The sequence below is a fragment of the Brienomyrus brachyistius genome, chromosome 4 (genome assembly GCF_023856365.1).
Source record: "Brienomyrus brachyistius isolate T26 chromosome 4, BBRACH_0.4, whole genome shotgun sequence".
Taxonomy (NCBI): Eukaryota; Metazoa; Chordata; class Actinopteri; order Osteoglossiformes; family Mormyridae; genus Brienomyrus; species Brienomyrus brachyistius.
Genome location: NC_064536.1, coordinates 9,523,192 through 9,545,662, shown reverse-complemented (window position 1 = coordinate 9,545,662; position 22,471 = coordinate 9,523,192). Strand labels below are relative to the sequence as shown.

Here is a 22,471-nt window from a genome sequence, read left to right as displayed (position 1 = left end):
ATCTAAAGTTTACTTGAAAGTCTGCTAAAAACATGTAGCAATGTAAAATGCAAAAAATTCATATTCTTATGTAATATCAGCATTTCTGCATTTAAAGAAACTAAACACAATTTTTCATGTCATTACACTGGATAGTTAGTGTGTGGCTCAGGAGGCTACACTTCTTTGCCTATGAGCTGAAGGTTGCTGGTTTGAGCCCCCATAGACACATCTATGGCTCCTGGAGCAAAGGCCCTTAACCCCCAGGTCCCTGGGTGGCGCTATGGGGGGGTGACCTTTTCAGCCAGCTTGCTGTCATCTAGAGCACACCTTGGGGGAGGTGTAAAGAGAATTTCTCCATGGAGGTCAATAAAATGTCTATTATTATTTTATTTAAACCAAGGCAGCGTAGTTCTCACAGCTGGCAGATGCCCCGAACTGAGGGCCAGTCCATTACAAAGCAGCTTCTTTAAATTTGCAAATATCATGACCTAGTTGAAATAATCGTTCCTTCCAGTCCTCAGTAAGTGTGGAGCTGTGGGCTCTCTCTTGTTTCAAATAACATGTGACAAGGCTGCACCCATTATCATTTATTATTCACACCATTTAATTTTGTTTGAGTAAGGGGGGAGTCTAATAATTCCAGGAAACTGGTCAAGGTTTAATGACCGCAATGGCGATTATGAATTTATGATTTAATTGTCAGGTAATAAAATGGAGTACTATCTCACTGTTTTAGTATGTAAAAAACTTCCTAGCCATAGTAACAAGAAACATTTTAGTCTGTTTGGTTAGTCTTTCTCATTATACAAATACCTCAATCATTGTCATTACTGTGGCTTGGTAGTGATACATAAATATTTATTGCATATAATATGCTTAATATACAATATCTTACTGTATTTAAACATTTACTTTCTTACAAATGAATATTGGTGAAATACAGTTAAAACTATTAATAGGGAACCTGATTCCAATTTGCTCTCTGTGTGACATGACAGACAGACTCTGGTATTTCCACTGATACCTTGTATTCTAGCCCTTCCTGCTGGAGTATGTATTGTTACTCAATATCAGGTTCTGAATAACATTAGGAATGTAAATAAATATGCCTTAAGTATGCATGAAAAAGACACGTTTTCATTCAGATTTTAATGCTTTTTTGCTATTTGTATCTTGAAAAATGTCACGCGTGGTATTAAAAAGGCTAACTCGAACTGCTTTGGTATTGAGTATTCTAGCATACAAACCTAAATTAAAATAACAATACTTGTAACGATAAAAGTAAATGTGTTCTACGGCCGTATAAGTTGTGGTGTCTGGGATAGGCTCCAGCCCTCCCCTCGAGACCCCATTTAGGAAAAGCTATTGGACGAATGTAAACACACAAAACACACGTTATGTACATGCATTAATGTATGAAAACAAAGGTCACGTGACAGCTGGACACTGCGTGCCTTCGCCTTCCTATTGTTTACCGTCATGTGTCTTTGTGTCTGAAATGGGGAATTCCCGTCACGACAGGCTTAATCCTCCTTAAGTGTTTTTACTGTCCAATCGTATTTATTTGCAGTGTGTTCCAATTAAATAAAACTCATTCAAATTGATTAATGAAAAAGCATGGTATAAACTAATCAACCATTTTGATATCTAATTATTGTGTTTATCGGTTGTTTTCCATTTCACGAAGAGTGCTGGAAACCGACACCTTCCGAAGGCATTCTGGATCCACCCTCGGTGGGATGGCAACACCTCTGTAGCCTAGAGGCAGCGTCTGAATACTCTTGACAATGACAACACACAGAAATGCACAGATCGCTCCAAAGGCCTGCCTCATCCCCCGCCCTTGTCCTACTGTAATGAGCTACGAAGAAATAACAGAGCAAAACAGACCCAGGTAAAAATGTAATTATGAGCTACAAATGATTCTAAACACGTTTGTTTCTCTCTTCTTATTGCTTTACTAATACAAAGTCGTTTGCAATCGCAAATTATATTATATTAGTACAATAGGGCCATTAAGTGCACTTAATACAAATCATCAATAGATTGTGTGGTATCCTGAAAAACAAATGCTTTTCTTTTTCCACTTCACCTTGATAGAGTAATCGTTTCGAACAATGACCTCTACATTGCTTCCTCCGCCTTTGTTCAAACTCCAGGTACAGCTCTCCTGTCCTCAATCTCACGCTTCTTGCCGGGCAAACAACTCTTTGCGGTGGCTGGCATCCAAAGAGGAGGAGTCGTCATCCTTGTGCACCATAAACGAGCCTATAGTCTCCACCTTAATGAAGAGTGTCATTTTTTTCGAGGAGCCGAGCAGAGGTGCATTTGTACTCTTCCTACTGTCCGCATCTGTCTTCTGCTAAGTCTGAAGATCAATCTTGACTATTTCTGGGTATGTAGTTCGCTTCAGCTGTACAGGCAGAGCGGAAAAGCGTGAGTGTAAAAAATGCATTGTAGCGGAAAGTAATATTGCATAATAAAAACAGATAATGACTATCAAGTAAATGAAAATAACTGTTGGCGGGCATCTTGTGAAATCTGCATGGTAAGGTACAAAGGTCTGTTTAGGTTTTTCGGATAAAGATAGTTACACAACGAAAGACAGTTCATGAAGGTGTGCTTACTGAAGCACCGTGCTGGACACTTGCATCTCATGCACAGCTGGCGGTATTTTAATGCTAAACACGCAGGAGCCAAGTTAATACTTAAAGTTACTTGGCAGCACTAATGTTTTCTTTTAGAGAAGCGTGGTCTGTTACTCTGCGGGGGCTGTGTGGGATCCTGCACTCTGCTGCGCGGCAGCGGCCACTTCGCACACCCGCGATGCCGGTCCCAGCTCCGCTGTCACTTTCGTTTGGCAGGGCTCCTTGGTGGCTGTCCGCGACACGCCGGTCAATCAGCTATAAGATGTCCGAGAACGGCGTGGCGTCCCGCCGGGGGAAGGTGCTCACCGTAGACACGATGAACCCACGAATTAAGAGGGTTGAATACGCCGTGAGGGGTCCCATTGTGCAACGGGCGGTGCAGATCGAGAAAGAGCTGAAGGAGGTACTGATCTTTGTTTGTTTGTTTGTTTGTTTATTTATTAAATCCTGATAATTCCCGCCAATGAAAAGGTGCATATGGATATGGTTGATATAAATTGGAATTTGAACTATTACAGGATTTTGGTATATGAACAGGTTAATTATAAGACTAACGAATGCAGAGTTCCAGAAAAAGTTTTAAAAAATCCAGCATGAGGCATGCCGGTAAGTGCCAGACTGGAGAGCTCCTTGACTATAGCAAGGTACTTATCGTGGGCAATTTAGAAACTTGCCTATGAGAGACAAGGTTGCCAATTTTGGTTAGTTTTAGAGTGAGATTTTAAATTTTCATGCCTGCACACACACGCACATGCATTTACATGTATGTAACAGTTTTATTACCTTACAAATTTGTCTGTAGGATTTGCAAACTACCCCAGTGTTTTTAATGTAGCTAATTTTAGGCTTAAATTGGAATAATATAAATTGGCTGTAAAACTTCCTGCGTGAGCGTGAGAGTCTGGAAGTGTGCGTGTCACAGCAGTGCAGTGAGATATGGGAACCCTGGCGAGGTATCCCGGTAAAAACACACGAGTACACAGGTAAGGAGGAAGAATGTGCAAAACCTGTGTACACAGAGTTGGTTGCAGGAGTTGAATCCACCCGTGTCACCCTCAAAAAGTACAGTCGTCCCTTCCGCATCATGGGGGTCAGGGGCATGGCCCCCAGCGATATGGAAAAACCGTGTACATTTTTTTGGTGAACGAAACAAAGCATTTCTGATGTAAGTGTAATTTAGTGCAAAATACAAAAATCACTGCAAGATATCATGCCAGAGGCTGCTGTAAACACGTCTGGTGTTCTCCTGACCAGCACTCTAAATATATTTTATGCATTTGTGAGTTACTAAACTTTTTGTGCGCCGTCTGCGGCTTTTGCAAAACTCTTGCCAAATATCGAAAGCGTGGTGGGGAAGGTTAGGTAGGATGCAGGGTTACGTCGACATGCTGTATATGCGCTGATATATAGAAAGGGGGCTGTTTATGTGCCATTCGGGTAATTGTCAGTCATGATATAAAACTGCTTCTGTGCTATAACTGTGCCGTAAAACTATTCCTTCTGCTGGGTAATCACAAGGATGAACACATTCATATGAGTTATTTCTAATGCTTCCTTTAAACATTCCTTCCATTTCACAGTGTTTTAACACCACAGTGTGTACAAAAATGTCAACAGCAATGGATTCATGACTAATGGGATTTCTAGACCCGGGAAAGGAGTAAATCTTGATTCTAATTTTATGTACGAGTTTAACAGAAGGGCTAACCCAAGCACATTCCTATCTCACAAAGTTGGCTAAACATAAGTCGTAACACTTACGATTATTGAAAAATGATGTTGACTTTGGGCTTTATGTATAATCATATCTCTGTCAGTATAAGTTATTTGGTTACATTTGTTTGAATGCTACAGTGTTGTAAAGAATTCCAAATTGATACTACAGTCACCACCCTCCTTGTATGTAGTATATAGAATAGTGTATAGCAAGTAAAAGTTGCATCGTCAATCACAAGTTGTCTTGTGACACTAATGAGCCGCATAAACGGTTGTGTCTTGTTTGATTCTTGTGCTTAGGTTGGCAAAACCGATGTTAGGGTCTTTTTTTGGTCAGGTTTGTGCATATCGTGGGCTTCTTCAGAAGACAACACTTCACTTGAATTGCTACACACATGTAGGGCTAATTTCAAGGTAACAGCAAGTTGGTTTTCTGCCCAATCATGGTTGTTTCTTGTTCCATTATGAGTCTGAAGGTCACGTGCTCCACTGCCTTTACCACTTTATCAATTATGAGTCGTTACACCAGGTCCACAGAATTTTACTCCCTCCAGTAAACCTCAGTACTTGAAGCTGTATGGAGGAACTCTGAGTGCCAGGTTGTGTGACATCCCCTCCCCCACACCATAACCTTTCCCTAGCATATCTGTGTACTAGAGCTGCGAAACTTCTCTTAAAAGGACTTTTGAATTTCTATGATAGATCAGAAAGCTGTGTATGTTCCCAAGTTCTTGTGCACAACTCCAGGAGTCAAAAGCCAAGATGTTTCACGTCTCTGTCCTTTTCTTACGGCCTCAAATGCTGTCTTCTGCTGCAAAGCCTGGCAGTCTGCAGTGAGAATAAGAGTCACACTAACCTCAGACAAACCTTTGATGAGAGAAGCACCTTTTCGACTTTGGAACGCCAGATGATTCTGTCACACATTAAACTGTGGTTAGTATGAGTTACTCTTTGACAGCAAAGCCTCTTTAATTCATTGGAGATTCCACTGTATTTTTCAGTGTTCAGCAGTAATCTGTAACCTATTCTGAACTTACCATATGTTCTTAGTTTTTGATGCTGACCTGTCGGGTAGAAATGTGATTTTGTGACAGAAGAACTTTATTCGCTTGTTTGGCTCTTCTGACATACGATTGCAAGTAGAAGTATTAATCTTTAACTTCATAAGAAGTTGTAATTTAATGAGAATGGAAATGTTATGCATCAAATCTTCTTCCGGTACAGTTACCAAAAGAATGGCAACCTAAACATCAGCTTATTTCAACAATTAAAACTTGACTAGCACACATGACAAAGCATTAATTAGTCGTTTTTCCTATACAGGATATTTGCCTAGACAGGACGAAATGCCTTTCTATTTAACATACAAATTCCTTTGGAAAAAAATGTTTCCAAGAACTGTAAAAGGCATTTTAAATGTCCTGTACACTGTACTGGCTGGAGGACGGCTTGATGGCAAAGATCACTGGGCTTTTCTGGCTGCCAATCCACCGTATTTGCAAAGGTGAGCTGTAATTGGATGCAAAATCTGAATCCAGAGTCATCTATAGACTTACCTGTTCTGGTGTATGGAAAGGAGGTATGTGAAATCCCATATCCCCCCTTCCACTAATCTGGGGTGGGGGTGGGCGGGGGCTCGCTTCCGGCACCTCTGTACCAATCCATTCTCAAAAACCAGCTGAGCAGCAGTCATTACAGGGAACAAAAGTACTCCAGAAGATGGGGGGGTTGGTCGCTTTTGCAGAGTTCCAGAAATTTTGGGTTGACTGAACCAGAGTGATGTGCCTGTTCAGCAAGCAGTGTTGTAATGATCAAACTGGAAGGGGTTTTTTTGCTCTTGGCTTGTGATGAAACACTGAAGCTGTCGAAATGTGACAGTTTTAGCTGGGAGGGAGAAGGAAGTGACAAGTCTGGGCGAAATATTCAAGAAGCCCTAGAAATTTCGCAAAAGTAAGCCATCTTTGACTGATTTTAATATTTAAATGTCTGCTGTCTGTGAGTGATTATGAATTTGTCAATATCCATAGGGCTGGAACGCATGTTCTGCCTAATGAGTGAGTTAATATTGAAGGTGGGGGTGGTTCCTCCCCAACAGGTCTCTGCTCAACATTGCATAACATGGCATAGGAGTTAAGTAAATATACGGGGATTGGCTGCACGTAGCCTCTCCCATTTAGAACTCTTCCCATTTCACTACACAAAGTTAAACACGATACCTGCGTTTTCTATTTGCTCATGTTACGTGGCAAGGACAAAAGGCTTTCACACAGAATTTTCCACAAACAAGTGAGGCTTCACCTTGACCTGAAGTACCACAGTGACAGTTGTGGTTTGCTGTTTTGTCATTTCCAGAAAGTGGACACATCTCTATTTTGTGTTTACATGTCATGCTAATCTGAAAGTCAACTTAAAACTGCGTGTTTTATAAGATGTTTAATGTATGAAAGAGCCCCTGTGGTTTAAGCCTCTCATCGTGGGCATCCCGCATTCGCTCATATGCTAATATTACAAGTAATGCTAACTCCTGTTACTAATATTGTTCATGCATAGGTGTGGAGGAGGGGAGCAGTACAGGGAAGGATAACAGTAATAGGAATAAGCACAAAAAGAGAGGGAGGGTCTGTGTGTCCAGCAGGGAACAGCGGGATCATTGTGAGAACATTAGCAACAATGGGAGAGGAAAGAAGCTGGTGGTGTAACATACGGGGAAGGTTTATATTTAATTATAGAGATGGGAATGAGTCGCGCATGCAGGAAGCAAATTATAGTAATGATCACAAGTGTACATATACATCTGTGTGTGTGTGTGTGCGTGTGTGTGTGTGTGTGTGTGTGGACTTTGCATGTTCTACCTCTGTGTCCTCCTGCATTCTGTTAGGTGAATTTCTTGTGATAGCCTTCAGGACCCCGCACCCCCAACCTAATACTGGGTAGGTGCTTAGGAGATCCCTGAAGTTCTGTTCACTTAAAAAAATACAGTAACAACAACAAAATGTATAAAAATTGTTTGAAAAATAATGCAGAGCACAGAAAACCTAAGTCGCATGTCTAGTTGCATGCCTAGCTGATAGCTTGTTGATTTATTTCCATCTTATTCATTTTGTGGAGAATAATGCGTCCTACAATGAAGCTGTACAGCAAACACAGCCTTAGGTAATGAAACCTCATTTTCGCATTTTTGCGTTTACCAGATTATAAAGCCTAAGGTGAAGTGTGTATGGATTGTATCATTTATGTCATACAATACACATGGAAAACAGGTTCTTGTGTAAATGTGTAGGATTTACTTATTGAGCCTGGACTGCCGTCAGTCTGCTATTACAGCCTGCAGATTTATAAATCCCTCTGATGCCTCACCAGCACAAAGACCAGTCCCATTCACACCAGCTCAATTCTCCCTTTACCGGACTAACAATAGAGAAGGAGCTTGATTGTCCGTTGGGTCTTTGTGTAACACTGCAATAGGGGACGAGAGAGAAGCTAAATTTAGGTGAAATCGTTTTTGGTCAGTGGTCAGGAAGGCTGCTGTGTCAGAACTTTTTGATTTTGTTAATGAACACAGACTTTTTGAAGTCTTGGAAGTATAAATATTAATAGAAGTGCATGAGGGCCACGTCCCCAGGGTAGGAATGTACAGGAGTTGAAAACCTCTAAGCTCAGGCTTTGTACCCTTGAACTTTAGTGTTTGTATGTAAAACACACCCATCTTGTCCTATTATCTTCTCTGCTTTACTTGATTGGTTGAAAATGAATGATATTCTAGCAGCAGCCCAATTGATGTGCTCTGTAGACATCAGTCATGTTTTTTGAGGCAGAATGTTTTTGGTGAGCTACAAACATTCGTGGTTTATGAATTGTTATAACTCCGAGTTACTTGTGAAAATCAATTGTTTGATAAACTGGTCATCAATTTTGATACACATGTACTTTTGATAAAACTGAACATAGTATCAGCATATCCCATACTGCCTCCAGATATAACTATTTAAAAAAAAATTATGGTGGTATTGAGTGCATCTCGTTCTGGTTCACAGTCAGGACACAGCGTTGGATAACTGGACCCAGGCATGTCCGGGATCTACTCCTTTTAATTGTGGTTAAAGTCCTGAGCAGCGTCTTAGGGCCAAAGCCTCATTTGGTTTCACAGTCGGGAACAATGCATAGTGTCTATTCACATATTAAGTGAACAGGATATAATAATGGGAAAGATTTAGCCATTGTTAAGCTGTAAACTGAACAGGGTATAAGAACCGGAAAGATTCAGTTGCTCCAGGGACTGACTGACCCTCCTTTCTCAATTGTCCATCGCTTAGAATAAAAGCTTCTGCTAAATTAAAACACGTTGACATGAACCGTGCTTCTTATTCACCCCTGCGTTTGGGTCTGATAATAGTCTAACAGGCTATCGTTACTGTTAGCATTCCATGCTAAGCAGCAGCATAAAAAACGTGACATGAAGCTGCCAGTCTCCGAAATAACACAAGTGTTCTATATACAAACAGGATGATTCGCATGGCATCGTACCCCATAAATTCCAGGGTGAACACTGTGCGAGTAGAAAAGGCCAGACCCTCAGCCATTCTGTCGCATGTAAGGCATCAACGTGCTATGTACACAGCAGAGGACAATTGAATCTGTCACCGATGAACAAAGGAAGAGAGGGAACGTAAAATGCTAGACAGCCAGGGAGAAGACAGTAACCTAGTGCCATGCACCGACTCTCCGGGAACCGTGCAGTGGAAACAGAGTCCTGGTACCATATATCGATTGACTTAGGAAGGCAGTGATCTCATACCATATGCCGATTGGTTAACAGATTTGTTTTTATTCAGCACATATATATATATATATATATATATATATATATATATATATATATATATATATATATATATATATATAATCATCAAATTGTTTGGTTTTCTGTTATAACAGGCTGTGCGATGCGCCCTCACAGTGGGAAAAGGCCAGGCTTAATGAATGGCCTAGACTGTGGCTTAATGAATGTTAACCAGGCAGTCGTGTGATTACGCTCACAAGGACATCACTATTATTTCATTAGGGGAAAGAAAAACACAGCTAGGAATACTGCCCCAACGGGGAATTTGAGGCAGGGAATGTTCCTCCTCTTACACCTTCTTACACCTGTTACCTCATCGAAGTAGTTCTCTGAACTTCTCATACTGGCATCCTTGGCATTTAAAGTAGAAACATTAAAAGCTCAATTCCAGTTCCTGAGCCACCGGCCTTGTGAACCTGCATACTGTCTAGCTATACTGTATGTTAGAGTTGGATCGATACCAAAATATTGACTCTGATACTGATACGTACCAGCAGTGGGACCTCGATGTCGATGCCAAATTAATACTATAAAACATTCATATTTAGATGTGGGGGAAATGGTGCCAATCATTTTCATATTTTCTGGGATTGCCAAGCCATTCATCAGTACTGGTCTCAAATCCAGGAACATATACAGAATGTCTTCTCATTTGTGTTCTCCTTTAACCTCTGAAACCATATTTCTGTGTAACATACCGGTGGATAAATTGAACCCTAACGATAAAAAACGTCTGTACATCTTACTGGCTGCGAGTAAAAAGGCCCTCTGGAGGAGGTGGATCAAACCTGAACCACCCGACAACTAAGGATTGGATAAATGTGTTGCAAGGAATTTATACAATGGAAAAACTGCCTTTCTCTCTTAAAGTGCAGAGGGATACCTTTTACAAAATATGGGCGGAATTTGTTAAGCCCGTTAGGTCTGATTTTCTATAAATCATGCTGCTCTGTATGTTGGTGCATGGATTCGAACCCTCATCTCAATGATGTGATTGTAATCTGGCTCATCTCAATGATGCAATAATATTTGTATATATTCAGTGCTGTGGAAAACGTCTTAGATAGTCAAAGAAAATGTTTAAAGCTGTTTTTATGGGTAGCATGTGTATATTTGCTTGGAGGGAAAAAAAATAAAAATGTAACATTAGAAATTAACAGGGACACAATAAGGATTTACAAGAATTTCTTGTGCTTTCCAAAAAGTTACTAATATCTTGTTAAATAGCTAGATGAGCACCGCTTCTTAAGGGGCACCCCACTTAAGTGATTAACTTAATTAGTTAAATCACTCAGTGAGTTATTTATTTGCCATACATGGTGTGCTGGTGCTCCAATCAAAAAACACATTGGTGTATCGCATGGTTGCTGCAAATACTAGGGTGACTTCAGGAGAGGGAGCCACGGTATGCAAGCGCAGCTACAAGGGGTCGGCACGTCCAACCTGGCAAAGGATCTGTCTCACTCACCCTCATTTAATAAAAGGAGTTTAAAGATCGTCAGTGGTGCATGATAACAGCTATAATACGTGATAGTGGTGTAATTTAGCAGTTGTTACTGAACATGCATGCGAGTTCATTCACATCCATTTCAGCGGTGAGGGAAATTGGGTGGGTTAAATGGCAGACAGGACACAGAATTATAGCCCCAATGTCATTGTATTATCTATGAGGTTTTATAACAGCTGAGGCCAAATTAATATCATAATCTTTGCAATGAATGCAGTTTAATTAATTTATTGCATATGTCACAGATAAAGTGAAAGGAGTATTGTGGACAGCACGGATGGCATAGAAACATAAGAATGTTTTGTCAAATAGCTGTACAATCTAGGCCCGTTATTTTACTTGTTCATCTGAAAACACAGTTGACCTTCTGACATGCCTGTGAGCTGTTAGGCTGGGTTCATTTTCCAAGGATAATAATGGGTGACAGATTTGGAGTAGCGCCACGGAATGTCACAGCCCTTCTTGCCTTCACTTTTAGGGTGCGAAGAAGCCCTTCACCGAAGTCATCAAGGCAAACATTGGTGACGCACATGCCATGGGCCAGCAACCAATCACCTTCTTCCGACAGGTCTGCCCATTCCCCTCTGCTCCAGTCCACAGTCAGCAATGCAATCAATAAATGCTCTGCTTTTTATGGTTTTCTATTTATTTCCCTGCTAGGTCATGGCACTGTGCGCCTATCCGGAACTCTTAAACAGCTCCCAGTTTCCAGAGGACGCCAAAAATCGGGCACAAACGATTCTTCAGTCCTGTGGAGGGGGTAGCATAGGTGAGAGAGTTGTGTAGCTATGTAATATAAAAAATAGCAAATTAAATGTATTATTCAGCGTAACAGTGACTCAGATTCAGTCTTCTCATTTAAGTTCAAAGTGCAGGTCAAAGTCTCCAGTGATGTTCTTTCATTTTCAGAAGCTTGAAATGAGAGTTAGGGTTATGTATGTGTGAAATGTTTATGTTTCCTAGCTTATAAGGTTAACCTGGTCATGTGTAACGTTGATTCAATGAAATTAGTTTTTTTTTTTGTAAGACACCTTTCCCATTATACCAGTGCTTGACAATAATTTAACACCAACAACATAATAGATTTACGTTAACTGTTATCTGAAATGTTTTATGAAAATTCAAATGGAAAAAGCTGGAAGATAACAGAATTACTATAAGTAGATTTGTTTTAGTTGCAAGGATTTTCCACTGCCACCAAGAACCGAGCCATACCCAAGCAGTACCACGAAAAAGATGTTTTTCCATTGTAAAGTATGAGATCCATACCTTATCCGTACCCGTGCTAACGTGGCTGTGCTTACCAGCGAACCATATCTGATCCGTACCCATACTAACGTGGCTGTGCTTACCAGCGAACCATACCTGATCTGTACCAGTGCTAACGTGGCTGTGCTTACCAGCAAACCATACCTGATCCGTACCCATACTAACGTGGCTGTACTTTCCAGCAAACCATACCTGATCCGTACCCGTGCTTACCAGCGAACCATACCTGATCCGTACCCGTGCTAACGTGGCTATTCTTACCAGCAAACTATACTTGATCCATACCCATGCTAAAGTGGCTGTACTTACCAGCAAACCATACTTGATCCGTACCCATGCTAATGTGGCTATGCTTACCAGCAAAGCATGACCAAACTGAGCTGGTTGCATCACCCTCATCAGCATGGGGGCAGCGTGTGGCTCAATGGGAGATAAGTCTCTGTGCCTGTCATCAGAAGGTTGTCGGTTCAAGCCTGGCCTCAGTGTGTCTGAAGGTCCTTCAGCATACTTTTCCTGTATGCCAGTGGAGAAGAGCCATATGTCTTAAGCAGAGACACCATCATATTGAAATCCCAGGGAGGTGTCATAGGCATATTGTATATTAAAGAACTGACAAGTAAAGGAAATTGCAGATCAGGGTTGGGTGACTTAGACTAAAATATTCTGTATTCCATTTATTTTATTGATCCCTAGCAAAATTATTTTACATATAGCAGCGAGGTGCATAAAATGCACAGATGATGCCTATTCAATGTGCAATATTAATATCAATATTGGGTGTTATGAATGAAGGAGAAAAGGGAACTGGTCGCCATAAAAGATCTGTCAACTGCTGCATGGAAATATTTTGGATTTTTTAGATATGATACTGAGCAAAACAAGTGATTTATCAACACTGCTTTGTGTCTCACGGCAACACCGCCAACCTATTTCAAGAAATGCATCAATTCATTTCATTGCACGTTCTGAACCGAAAATGGGACACACAACGCGACACACAATGAATGTGCGTATCATTACAGCCTTACACAGGAAGTAGGGATCATCCTGCGCAAACCTGCCCTGTACCTTTCCTCTTCCTGCCTTCCCTCCACTGACAAGCTTAACAACAGCGAGTTAGCATAAAATTTTGCTAAATATTGTAGTTGTAATTGGGTGGCTTTCTTGGGAGTAAACCAGGGCTATGCAAATCAAGGTCTGAGCAGTGCTGATTTTCCAGCCTTCCTCTACTTGTGACCTCGGTGTGAAGCCTCCAGCCAATCAGAATCAGCAATTATAAAACTAACTACCTGGAAAACTGAAACTTGTGAACAGTGCCACACACTAAGACTACTTTCTCATGTGCAGTAACAAATTACGCAATGGATCCTATTTATGTGCAATAAAAGTGAATATTTATATCTGACCCAGGGCCAGAAAAATCAGAAGTAGGACGGGTTATCGCGTCGATATGTTCCACATAGCTGGAAAATACAATCAATAACCAATATAATCTTGTCTAATATCGCTAGTGCCGGAAGTGAAACAACTTGCCAGAACTTATTAACATCATTTTTTTTTTTGTGGAAAGCAAAAGATCGATCGTCTTTCCAAATTTAATAATAAGTTATAATTATGTTTGAGGTTGAATGAATAAAATACTGTGGCACTTGGGTGGGAAAGAGATCATGAGTTGGACAGTAAATTTCAATTTTTAGCAGACACTTTTATTGTCTGATCCTTAAAAGGACAGCGGTAAAAAAAAATATTAAAATCCAAAACAGATAGAAATAAATCCAAAAAAGGCAATTCATGTAGATCTTCACTTTATTGTTATTTCTGTATTTTTGTAAAGCAGTCGAAATGTGGGCGTGTTCTCAAACAGTACCAAACGAGAACCAGCCCAGCACCAACACCAACACCAGCACTGACTCCATGTTGGTGGAAACGAAGTACATGTCAGGGAGAACACAGCTACTTCAGGTTTTACAAACTACTCTAAAACTGAAAGGCTCCTGTGCTTGGCTGCATAGTTCAGTTATTCATGTGCTTTGGCTGGTTTGTCTCCTTGATTGAGAGACTCATCCAGCTGTTAACATTAATTTTAGTGACACATGCGTGATTATAGGAGACTGACCAATCAGCACGCAGCTAGAAGTCGGTGCTTAAATGAAATCCAGGTCCTTTTTAATTGAAATGGTAGTTTATGAATCCTGTCCTAGTTAAAAGTGTCCCACCTGGCATGGATTATCTGGTCACCCTAGTTTATAGGCTCATTCTCATGTTTGTCTCTCAGGGGCCTACAGTACCAGTCAGGGTATTGAATCTGTGCGCCAGGATGTGGCACGTTACATCGAGAAGCGAGACAATGGCATCCCCTCCAACCCCGATAACATCTACCTATCCACAGGAGCCAGCGATGCCATCGTGGTATGATGACCTCATCTGTTCACTTCCTCTTACCCTGTCGGTGTGTTGTGTGTGCAAATTCCTTGTACTATAATCTTGGGCTTTCTGCCATGTTTTTCAACCTGATGGCTCGTTATTCATTGTTTTAAGGAACCATGTAGTCCAACAATGCAGAACATTCAAGAATAAAAGTGCAGATTTTGTGCTGGTTGATTAGCGCTGATGAAAGCCCCCCCTCCTCCCCATGCCGTCAGACTACCCTGAAGCTGCTGGTGTGCGGTGAGGGCATGAGCCGCACAGGTGTGATGATCCCCATCCCCCAGTACCCTCTCTACTCAGCGGCGCTGGCAGAGCTGGGTGCTGTCCAGGTCGACTACTACCTGAACGAGGAGCAATGCTGGAGCCTGGACGTCAGCGAGCTGCGGCGCTCTCTGGAGGCTGCCCGGAAGCGCTGCAACCCCCGTGTCCTCTGCATCATCAACCCTGGCAATCCCACAGGTATTCCTCCACCTGCATTGTGTCACCTATCTGTTCTCCATCGCTTATCTGAGTCTAGGTCACAGGGGCAGCAGTCCGAGTAGAGTAGTTCCCTCTCCCCAGCCACGTCATGCAACTCACCCAGGGAAATAACACAAAGTTCCCAGGCCAGCTGAGCGATGTAGTCTCTCCAGCATGTTCTACAGTTGATCTGCCCTAGGATCTCCTCCTGATTGGACATGACCAAAGCATCTCTCCAGGGAGGCATCCAGGAGATATCCTAAACAGATATCTGAACTAATTTGGAAGAACAGTCGCTCTACCTTATGCCACTCCCAAATTTCTGAGATCTTCGCCCTAACTGAGCTCAGATGATCTGAGAAGGAAGTTCTTTTCCACTGCTAGCATATGTGATCTCATTCTTTCGGTCACTACCCTGAACATTTCACCATAGGTGATGGTAAGAATGTAGATTGACCGGTAAATCGGTAGCTTCACCTTCTGACTCAGCTCTCTGTTTACCACAATAAACTTGCACAATGCCCATATGCCTGCTAATGCTGCATTAGCCCTTACTCTTGAACAACATCCTGAGACAATTAAACTCCTCTGCTTGAGACAATAACTCATCTCCGCCCCGGAGGAGGCAATCCAGACTTTTCAATTTGATTACCATGGCCTCAGTCTTGGAGGTGCTGATCCTCATCCTGACCACTCCACACTCAGCTGCAACCTGCACCAGAGCTTGCTGGAGGTCACAGCTTGATGAAGCCAGCAGGACCACATCATCTGCAAGAAGCAAAGATGCGATCCTGAGGTCACTGAACTGGAGACTCTCCACGCCTTGGCTGCACTTACAAATTTTGTCTGTAAAAGTTGTGAATTGGTTGAGTTTAACTTCTGGAAATACGAGCCAAGCTTTCACTCCAGTTGTACAGTGACCTAATGGCTCATAGCAGCTGGCCAGGCACCCCATACTCCAAAAGCACCCTCCACAGGACCTTCATGGTCATATGCCTTTTCAAAGTCCACAAAACACACATAGGCTGGTTGGGCAAACTTCCATGAACCTCCCAGTATCCTTGTGAGCATAAAAAGCTGGTCCAATGTTCCATGACCAGGATGATATCCGTGTTGCTCCTCCTGGATCCAAAATGTGATTAACAGATGGACCCTCTTGTCCAGTACTCTGGCATAGACCTTCCCAGGGAGGCTGAGGAGTGCGATCCCCCTGAAGTTGGAATACACTCTCTAGTTCATATTCTGTCAATCCAGAGGCACTGTCCCCGACTTCCATGCAGTGTTGAAAAAGAATGTCAGCTGAGACATCCAGAGCCATATCTGGTCTATTTGTGTCCCTTTTGCACTTTATGCCGTACAATATGTAGCATTAACGTGTAAATGTAGTAAGTGAAGTACACTGCCCGGCCAAAGAAAAAGTGGCCATTTGGTGTTCTTGTTTGGCTGGGAGCTGGAAGGGAGCAAAAATGTGGACTCTCTGGGGTCCCCAAGGGTTGGATTGAGAAAGACAGACTGATCTACTGGTATGTGGCAGCTGCCTCCAGAGTCCCATAGGCCACCCAAACTCAGAAGACCTTCTTCTGCCTCGTGACTCCCTTTACTGCTGGTGTCCACCACAGATTGCGGGATTGCCACTGTAAAAGGCACTAACAACCTTATAGCCACAACTCTGTACAGTTGAAATGGAAATGGACGCACAGAACATGACCCACTCAGGCTAAATGTCTCTAACATCCTTTGGATTGCAATAGAAGTTCTGCCAGAGGGGTGAGCTTAAGATCTTCCTGACAGGGGCTTCTGCCAAATGCTCCCAGTACTTGCTGACTGTCTCTTTGGATCTACCAGGTCTGCCTGCCATCTTACCCTACCATCTGATCCAATTCACCACTCAGTGGGTCCCCCACAATAACATTCACTGAATGGCGATCATTATGCTCAATCATTCTTACTCCGTAGGAAACAAAACTTAAAAAGTTTTACAATTTTAATGATTGTTTATTTTCAGGATCAACTAGTATATCTTCAATCAAAAATCAATGTAAAGCTTACCGACGCTGCATTTTCACAAGCTCTGAACGCACTCTCTGACACAATCATGATTTTCATCCTTGTTGTTAGACTCACTCGTAGACCGTGTGGCACGTTTGTGAGAAATTTAACAAAACTGAGCGAAGTGGAGACAAGCGAACATAAGTCTACTGTATGGAAAAATTTTGGATTTCATAGAGATGGTATTGAGTGAGGGCAAGGAATTTGTAACTCGCGGCAATAACACCAATTTACTTGATGTAGTCTATTGGTAGATAGTACGTTCTGTTTGGCTATAGTTTATTTTGCCTTATAAGTATATAATTAAATAAAAAATATATATTTATTGCAAAAACTCCACATCAAATTTTTAAATATTGTGCAGCCCTAGTATGCCTGGTAGTGCATGTCTCAGCAGGTTAGTGCCTGTGGTTGGAAGGCTGCCAGTTCAGATTTCAGAACTGGCAGGGTGATTCCAACACTGCAGCCCTGAGCAAGGCCCTTCACCCCAATTGCTCCAGAGATAGTTTGACCCTTTAAAGCAAACTGAAATAAATAAAATGTAAATTAATAACTGAGGGGTATGCAGCCTTGGTCTTAGTGGATGAAATGTGTCATTTACTTGTTGACTACATGAACCTGAAGTATAGAATAAAGAAAAGTTCATCATTTTATTAAATCATCGTCTAGGTCTTCTTTGCCCCTTTCAGATTGCATCTCTGATCTGTGATAGGTCAGGTCCAGAGCAGGGAGTGCATTGAGGAAGTGATCAAATTCGCTGCGGAGGAGCGGCTTTTCCTGATGGCCGATGAGGTAACGTGTCACGCAGAACTGGCCAGTGTGCTCCCCTCCTCTGCTTCCCCCACTGCCTCTTCCTCGACGTTCGGCTCCCCTCCCACCTTTATAGCCTCTCCTCTCTCTCGCCCTTTCTCACCCGCTTCCTCTCACCCTTCCAGGTGTACCAGGATAACGTCTATGCCGACGGCTGCCAGTTTCACTCTTTCAAGAAGGTGCTGTTTGAGATGGGACCACAGTACTCAGACACACTAGAGCTGGTCTGCTACCACTCAACCTCCAAATGCTACATGGGAGAGTGAGTGACAGGCAAGGGGACATGACACTACACACATAGATCAGCCCACAGAGACGCATGTACACACACGCATACAGAGCAGCCGCCAGAGACACATGCATACACACACATAGATCAGCCCACAGAGACGCATGTACACACACGCATACAGAGCAGCCGTCAGAGACACATGCATACACACACATAGATCAGCCTAGAGAGTCCATGTATTCATATCTATGAAGGGACTCTTCATTTATTTCTATTGGCATAACATTAATCTGCCCAATGATTACCTTAACCCCTACCCGGCCTTAACCTTAGTCAAAAGTAACTAGGCAAAATTCAAGACAATTGGCATTTTTAGTTTTAATTTTTAATTTTTTTTTGCATTCACTGATTATTATAAAAGTCGGGTTATCCTTGTCGGGACCAAAAAAATGTCCCCAGAAGGTAAAAAGTCACAGGTTTTTATCACATTTCGGGGAAACCTGGCTCCTATAATGCAACAACTACAGAAGCACATGTTCACACACCCTCACACAGAGCAGCCCACAGAGGCACACATACTCACAAGGCCTCAGACACACACATGCACTCAAAAAAACAGATTCCAGATATACACATACAGTACGTACACAGACAGGTCCATCTCCTTCGTATTCCATAGGCCTATGCAAGGTCTAAGATGTTTTGAAGTTTTGAGCGAATTTGTATGATGGCGTGGGGCACTGAGAGAAGCCCAAGCTGGGCTTTCATGTCCGTTTTCCACAGGTGTGGTTTCCGGGGAGGATATATGGAGGTGATCAACATGGATGCTGAGGTGAAGGCCCAGCTGACCAAGCTGGTGTCAGTGCGGCTCTGCCCTCCTGTTCCCGGACAGATCATGATGGACCTGGTGGTGAACCATCCCCAGCCTGGAGATCCATCCCACAGCACTTTCATTAAGGTCAGCATCACAGGAAGTATTTGATTGCATTAGTTACCTTATAGAGGGCAGTGTGCGATTCATTGAGATAGGATGCTGTGCTTGTCATCATACGTTTGCTGGTTCAAATCCCACAGGTAGCTTATAGTCCCACAGCACCTTTAACCCAAATTGATCCCGAGACTGGCTGACCCGTCGCTCTTGATTGTACTTTGGATAAACACATCACTTCGATAAATTAAACGTTCATACAAATGTTGTTCTTTTTATGTCATTCATATATACAGCTTGGTAATTCGCTTAAGTGCTACAGTGCACCTACCCTAACTAGCCAAACCAGTCAGCCTGATAATGAGTAATGTTTACCAGCCAATTAACTGATGTTGTTGGTGTTCGGCTGGTGTGTCTTCCCTACCCGCAGGAGAAGTCTGCTACTCTCAACACGCTGGCGGAGAGGGCCAGACTGACGGAGGAGATCCTCAACACGGTGCCGGGGATCCAGTGTAACCCCGTACAGGGAGCCATGTACTCCTTTCCGCGGATCACTATCCCAGAGCGTGCTGTGCAGAAAGCCAAGGTCAGTGCACTGCACATCCCTGTGAGACTTCCTCATATGTCTTTGTGATCGGTGTAATAGGTTCTCGCTTAAATTTAGAGCATGGAAATAATAACATGCTTTTACACTGTTTGACCATATAGTGGCGCCGTATCAGAATACCCGCTGGGATTTTAGTCACTTTTTGGTTAGAGACACTGACACGACTCCAGAACATGACAGCATCAGATGTGAAGCTATTAATACTTGCCAATTAATACCGTACCCTAAATTCTTTTGTACAGAGAGGCCACACATTTTATACATTTATTCTATACTGGCTGCCATTTTTAAGAGGAACAATCATTGCTGTCTGTAGTTATGAGGTAGGTGCGCACAATGATGCTTTTATAATACTGATGATGGGTGTTCTTATTTGATCTCATATACCTTTAGGAGAAAGGTCAAGCCCCAGATATGTTCTACTGCATGAACCTGTTGGAGGAGACAGGCATCTGTGTGGTCCCTGGAAGCGGATTTGGTCAGACAGAAGGGACCTACCATTTCAGGTGCCCTCTAGCATGTCTGATTGACAGAGTGGTGAACTTTCAGTGTATATAGTGGCGTACGATTGTCTTCACTTTCCGCAAATGTACATTTACTATTCAGCATTTATTGCAACGGGACATGCTAAAACACACTAAAACTCAAATGTGCTGCTTGCATGAGTATTTAGTTGCTTTGCTCTGGCAGTTCTAGGTGCAGAAGTATGACTGAAATAACACAGAGACTTATTCACCTTACCGCTGGTCAATGCTTGTGTACCAGTGAAAAAAAAACAACTGTATCTGAGTAAAAATCCTGGCATATCCAGAGATTATCTTTGAAGCACTGAATCTAAAGGAAAAAGTGGACTATGAAACTAAACTATGAAAAAGTAGACCAAAAATCATACTAAATAAGTTGGAGATAAAAGCATAGAGAAGGATATCTCAGTGAGTAGTGTTGGCTCAATAATCAAAAACAGTCAATCCTCCAATCTATCAATCCACCAAGACACTGTCTATAAAAGGCCATCCCTCAAAATTCACCATTCAGACAAGAAAGAGACCTCTGAGGGAAGCTGAGAGCCATACAGCCTCTCTGGAAGAGCCTCTCAGTTTGGTGCCAGATTGGAGTAAATATGCATCTATACCAAGAACTCTGCATCACACTGGCCTATATGGGAGGGTGTCAATTAAGAAAGCCGTACTTAAAGATATTCAGCTCATTTGCTAGACAGCACCAAATTTAAGATGTTGGAAAAGGTAAGTGTCCACTCAAGTCTGGCAGCAGCAAAAATGTGACCCGTCGCCACGAAATGATTTTTAAGTCGCGCTGGTAGAACTTCACCTATAAGACTCATTGGGTCACAAATATGCTCTAGATGTACTTCACATTAGCAGGGACTGTTCAGAATTGAAGAATTGATGGGTGACAGAAAAAAATACAATGATAAACTGCAAGGGGACTCAAGACAGAATAGAATAGAATAGAATAGAATGTTCGACTTTCAGAATGACACCCTAAGCCAAGGCAACATGGAAGTGCTCAGCAAATAGCCGAATGTCCGAGAGCAGCCCAGTCAGAGCCATCCTTAATTCCATCAGAATCAGTGACGTGCACTGAAAACTGCAATTGTCACATGCTGTCCAAGAAACCTGCATGAGCTTGTGGAAATCTGTCGAGAGGAGCAGATGAATATCACTCCCAACCAATGTCAAGCTGGTAAACACCTGCTCCAACACCTGCTCCAACACCTGCTCCAACAGACAGCAAGCTGTCATTGTGAAAAGGTGGTGCTACAAGTACCTAAGGTGTCGGGTCTGAATACTTATGCAAGCAGCATATTTCAATTTTAGGCTTTTGATCTGATATTTATTTATGGGGACACAGTATCCCCACAATGTGATGAATACCGTGTTTTTTTCCCTTTTGGGAAAACTCAATTTAATAAAAATCTGTGACTGCAATGAAAAAACTAAAAATACAAAAACCCTTGTATTTTGCTTGGTTACTTATGGTTATGGTTAGGGCTGGGTAGGGGTTAAGGTTGTCATAGTTAGCGTTAGCATTTTTCCCATGGAAATGAATGAGCGGTCCCCATAAAGATATGTTTACCTGACATGCAGGTGTATATACATGTAACTGATGATGCATGGCACTTTTCCAATTAAAGAAAATGTCTCTTTCCAGAATAACCATCTTGCCTCCCACTGAGAAGCTGAAGATCCTACTGAATAAACTGAAGGAGTTTCACCTGCGCTTCACGCAGCAGTACTCCTGAGCTTCCCAGCCAACGGGCATCAATCATCTCCTCACCAAGTGCCTTCTGCCTCGTGACTTCGATGGCCAATGTTTTGCACTTTGTTACACAGTGCCTTCACTGTTCATTAGTAGTTCGCTCATTGGAGCAATTAGCTTGATATGTTTTACAAAATTTACTTATATATGTGTTGTCCACTTCAAATATCAAGGGCATTTTTAAATTTCTTAATCATCATCATTTTGACGAGTGGATCGTCTTCTATGACTATACAAACACAGTTAGATATAATACTGTGTTTGTACGCCTGTGTACTGCAATTTAACCAAAGTTAATCCTAAAGTTTGCATACCTGGAAATGCTGCTCCTTAAGTGCACCTGTGCTCCAATACTGTTTAAATTGTCTAAATACACATGCATACTTTATAACACCCCCAGCCTCTCACCCTGCCAAGTGTATGCCGCCTTTCCCCTATCACTCATAAATTTCAGTATTTGATGTTGTCCCTGGGAAAAATACCTGTATACACAAAAAAATCAAGTAATTATGTGAAGAGGATGGACCCTTCCTTGCCCTTCGCCTGTAGCTCCCGGGATAGGCTCCGGACTCCCTGCAACCCGGATTAGGGAGAGTGGGTACAGAAAATGGATGGATGGAGTGACCCTTAAAGAACACTTTTCATTGTGTTTCATAACACTGTGATTCAAATCCCAAAGAATGATGATCTTATATGAATAAATGAGTGTTACACTTC

At 42.2% G+C, this 22,471-nt stretch overlaps 1 protein-coding gene and 1 long non-coding RNA gene across 4 annotated transcripts; one reads left to right on the top strand and one right to left on the bottom strand.

Annotated features, from left to right (window-relative positions):
• Window positions 1-124: 124 nt before the first annotated feature.
• On the top strand, window positions 125-22,471 carry LOC125740024 (alanine aminotransferase 2-like). Of its 3 annotated transcripts, none has more exons than XM_049010703.1 (13): window positions 125-1,876; window positions 2,142-2,304; window positions 2,847-3,033; window positions 11,172-11,261; window positions 11,354-11,462; window positions 14,238-14,371; window positions 14,605-14,848; window positions 17,610-17,689; window positions 17,833-17,969; window positions 18,723-18,897; window positions 19,298-19,453; window positions 19,868-19,980; window positions 21,647-22,471. In XM_049010703.1, exons 3-13 carry the CDS (start codon window positions 2,893-2,895, stop codon window positions 21,735-21,737), a joined length of 1,470 nt encoding a protein of 489 aa, XP_048866660.1. In that variant the 5' UTR covers window positions 125-1,876; window positions 2,142-2,304; window positions 2,847-2,892; the 3' UTR covers window positions 21,738-22,471. The 3 variants fall into 3 exon arrangements, with proteins under 3 accessions (XP_048866660.1, XP_048866659.1, XP_048866658.1); XM_049010702.1 differs by having other exon boundaries at window positions 2,142-2,377; XM_049010701.1 differs by lacking the exons at window positions 125-1,876; window positions 2,142-2,304 and having other exon boundaries at window positions 2,564-3,033.
• Window positions 2,296-6,138, bottom strand: LOC125740035 (uncharacterized). The gene is made up of 2 exons (XR_007397425.1): window positions 5,903-6,138; window positions 2,296-5,410 (listed from the first exon to the last, which is right to left on the bottom strand). It is a non-coding gene; the product is annotated as an uncharacterized LOC125740035 (long non-coding RNA).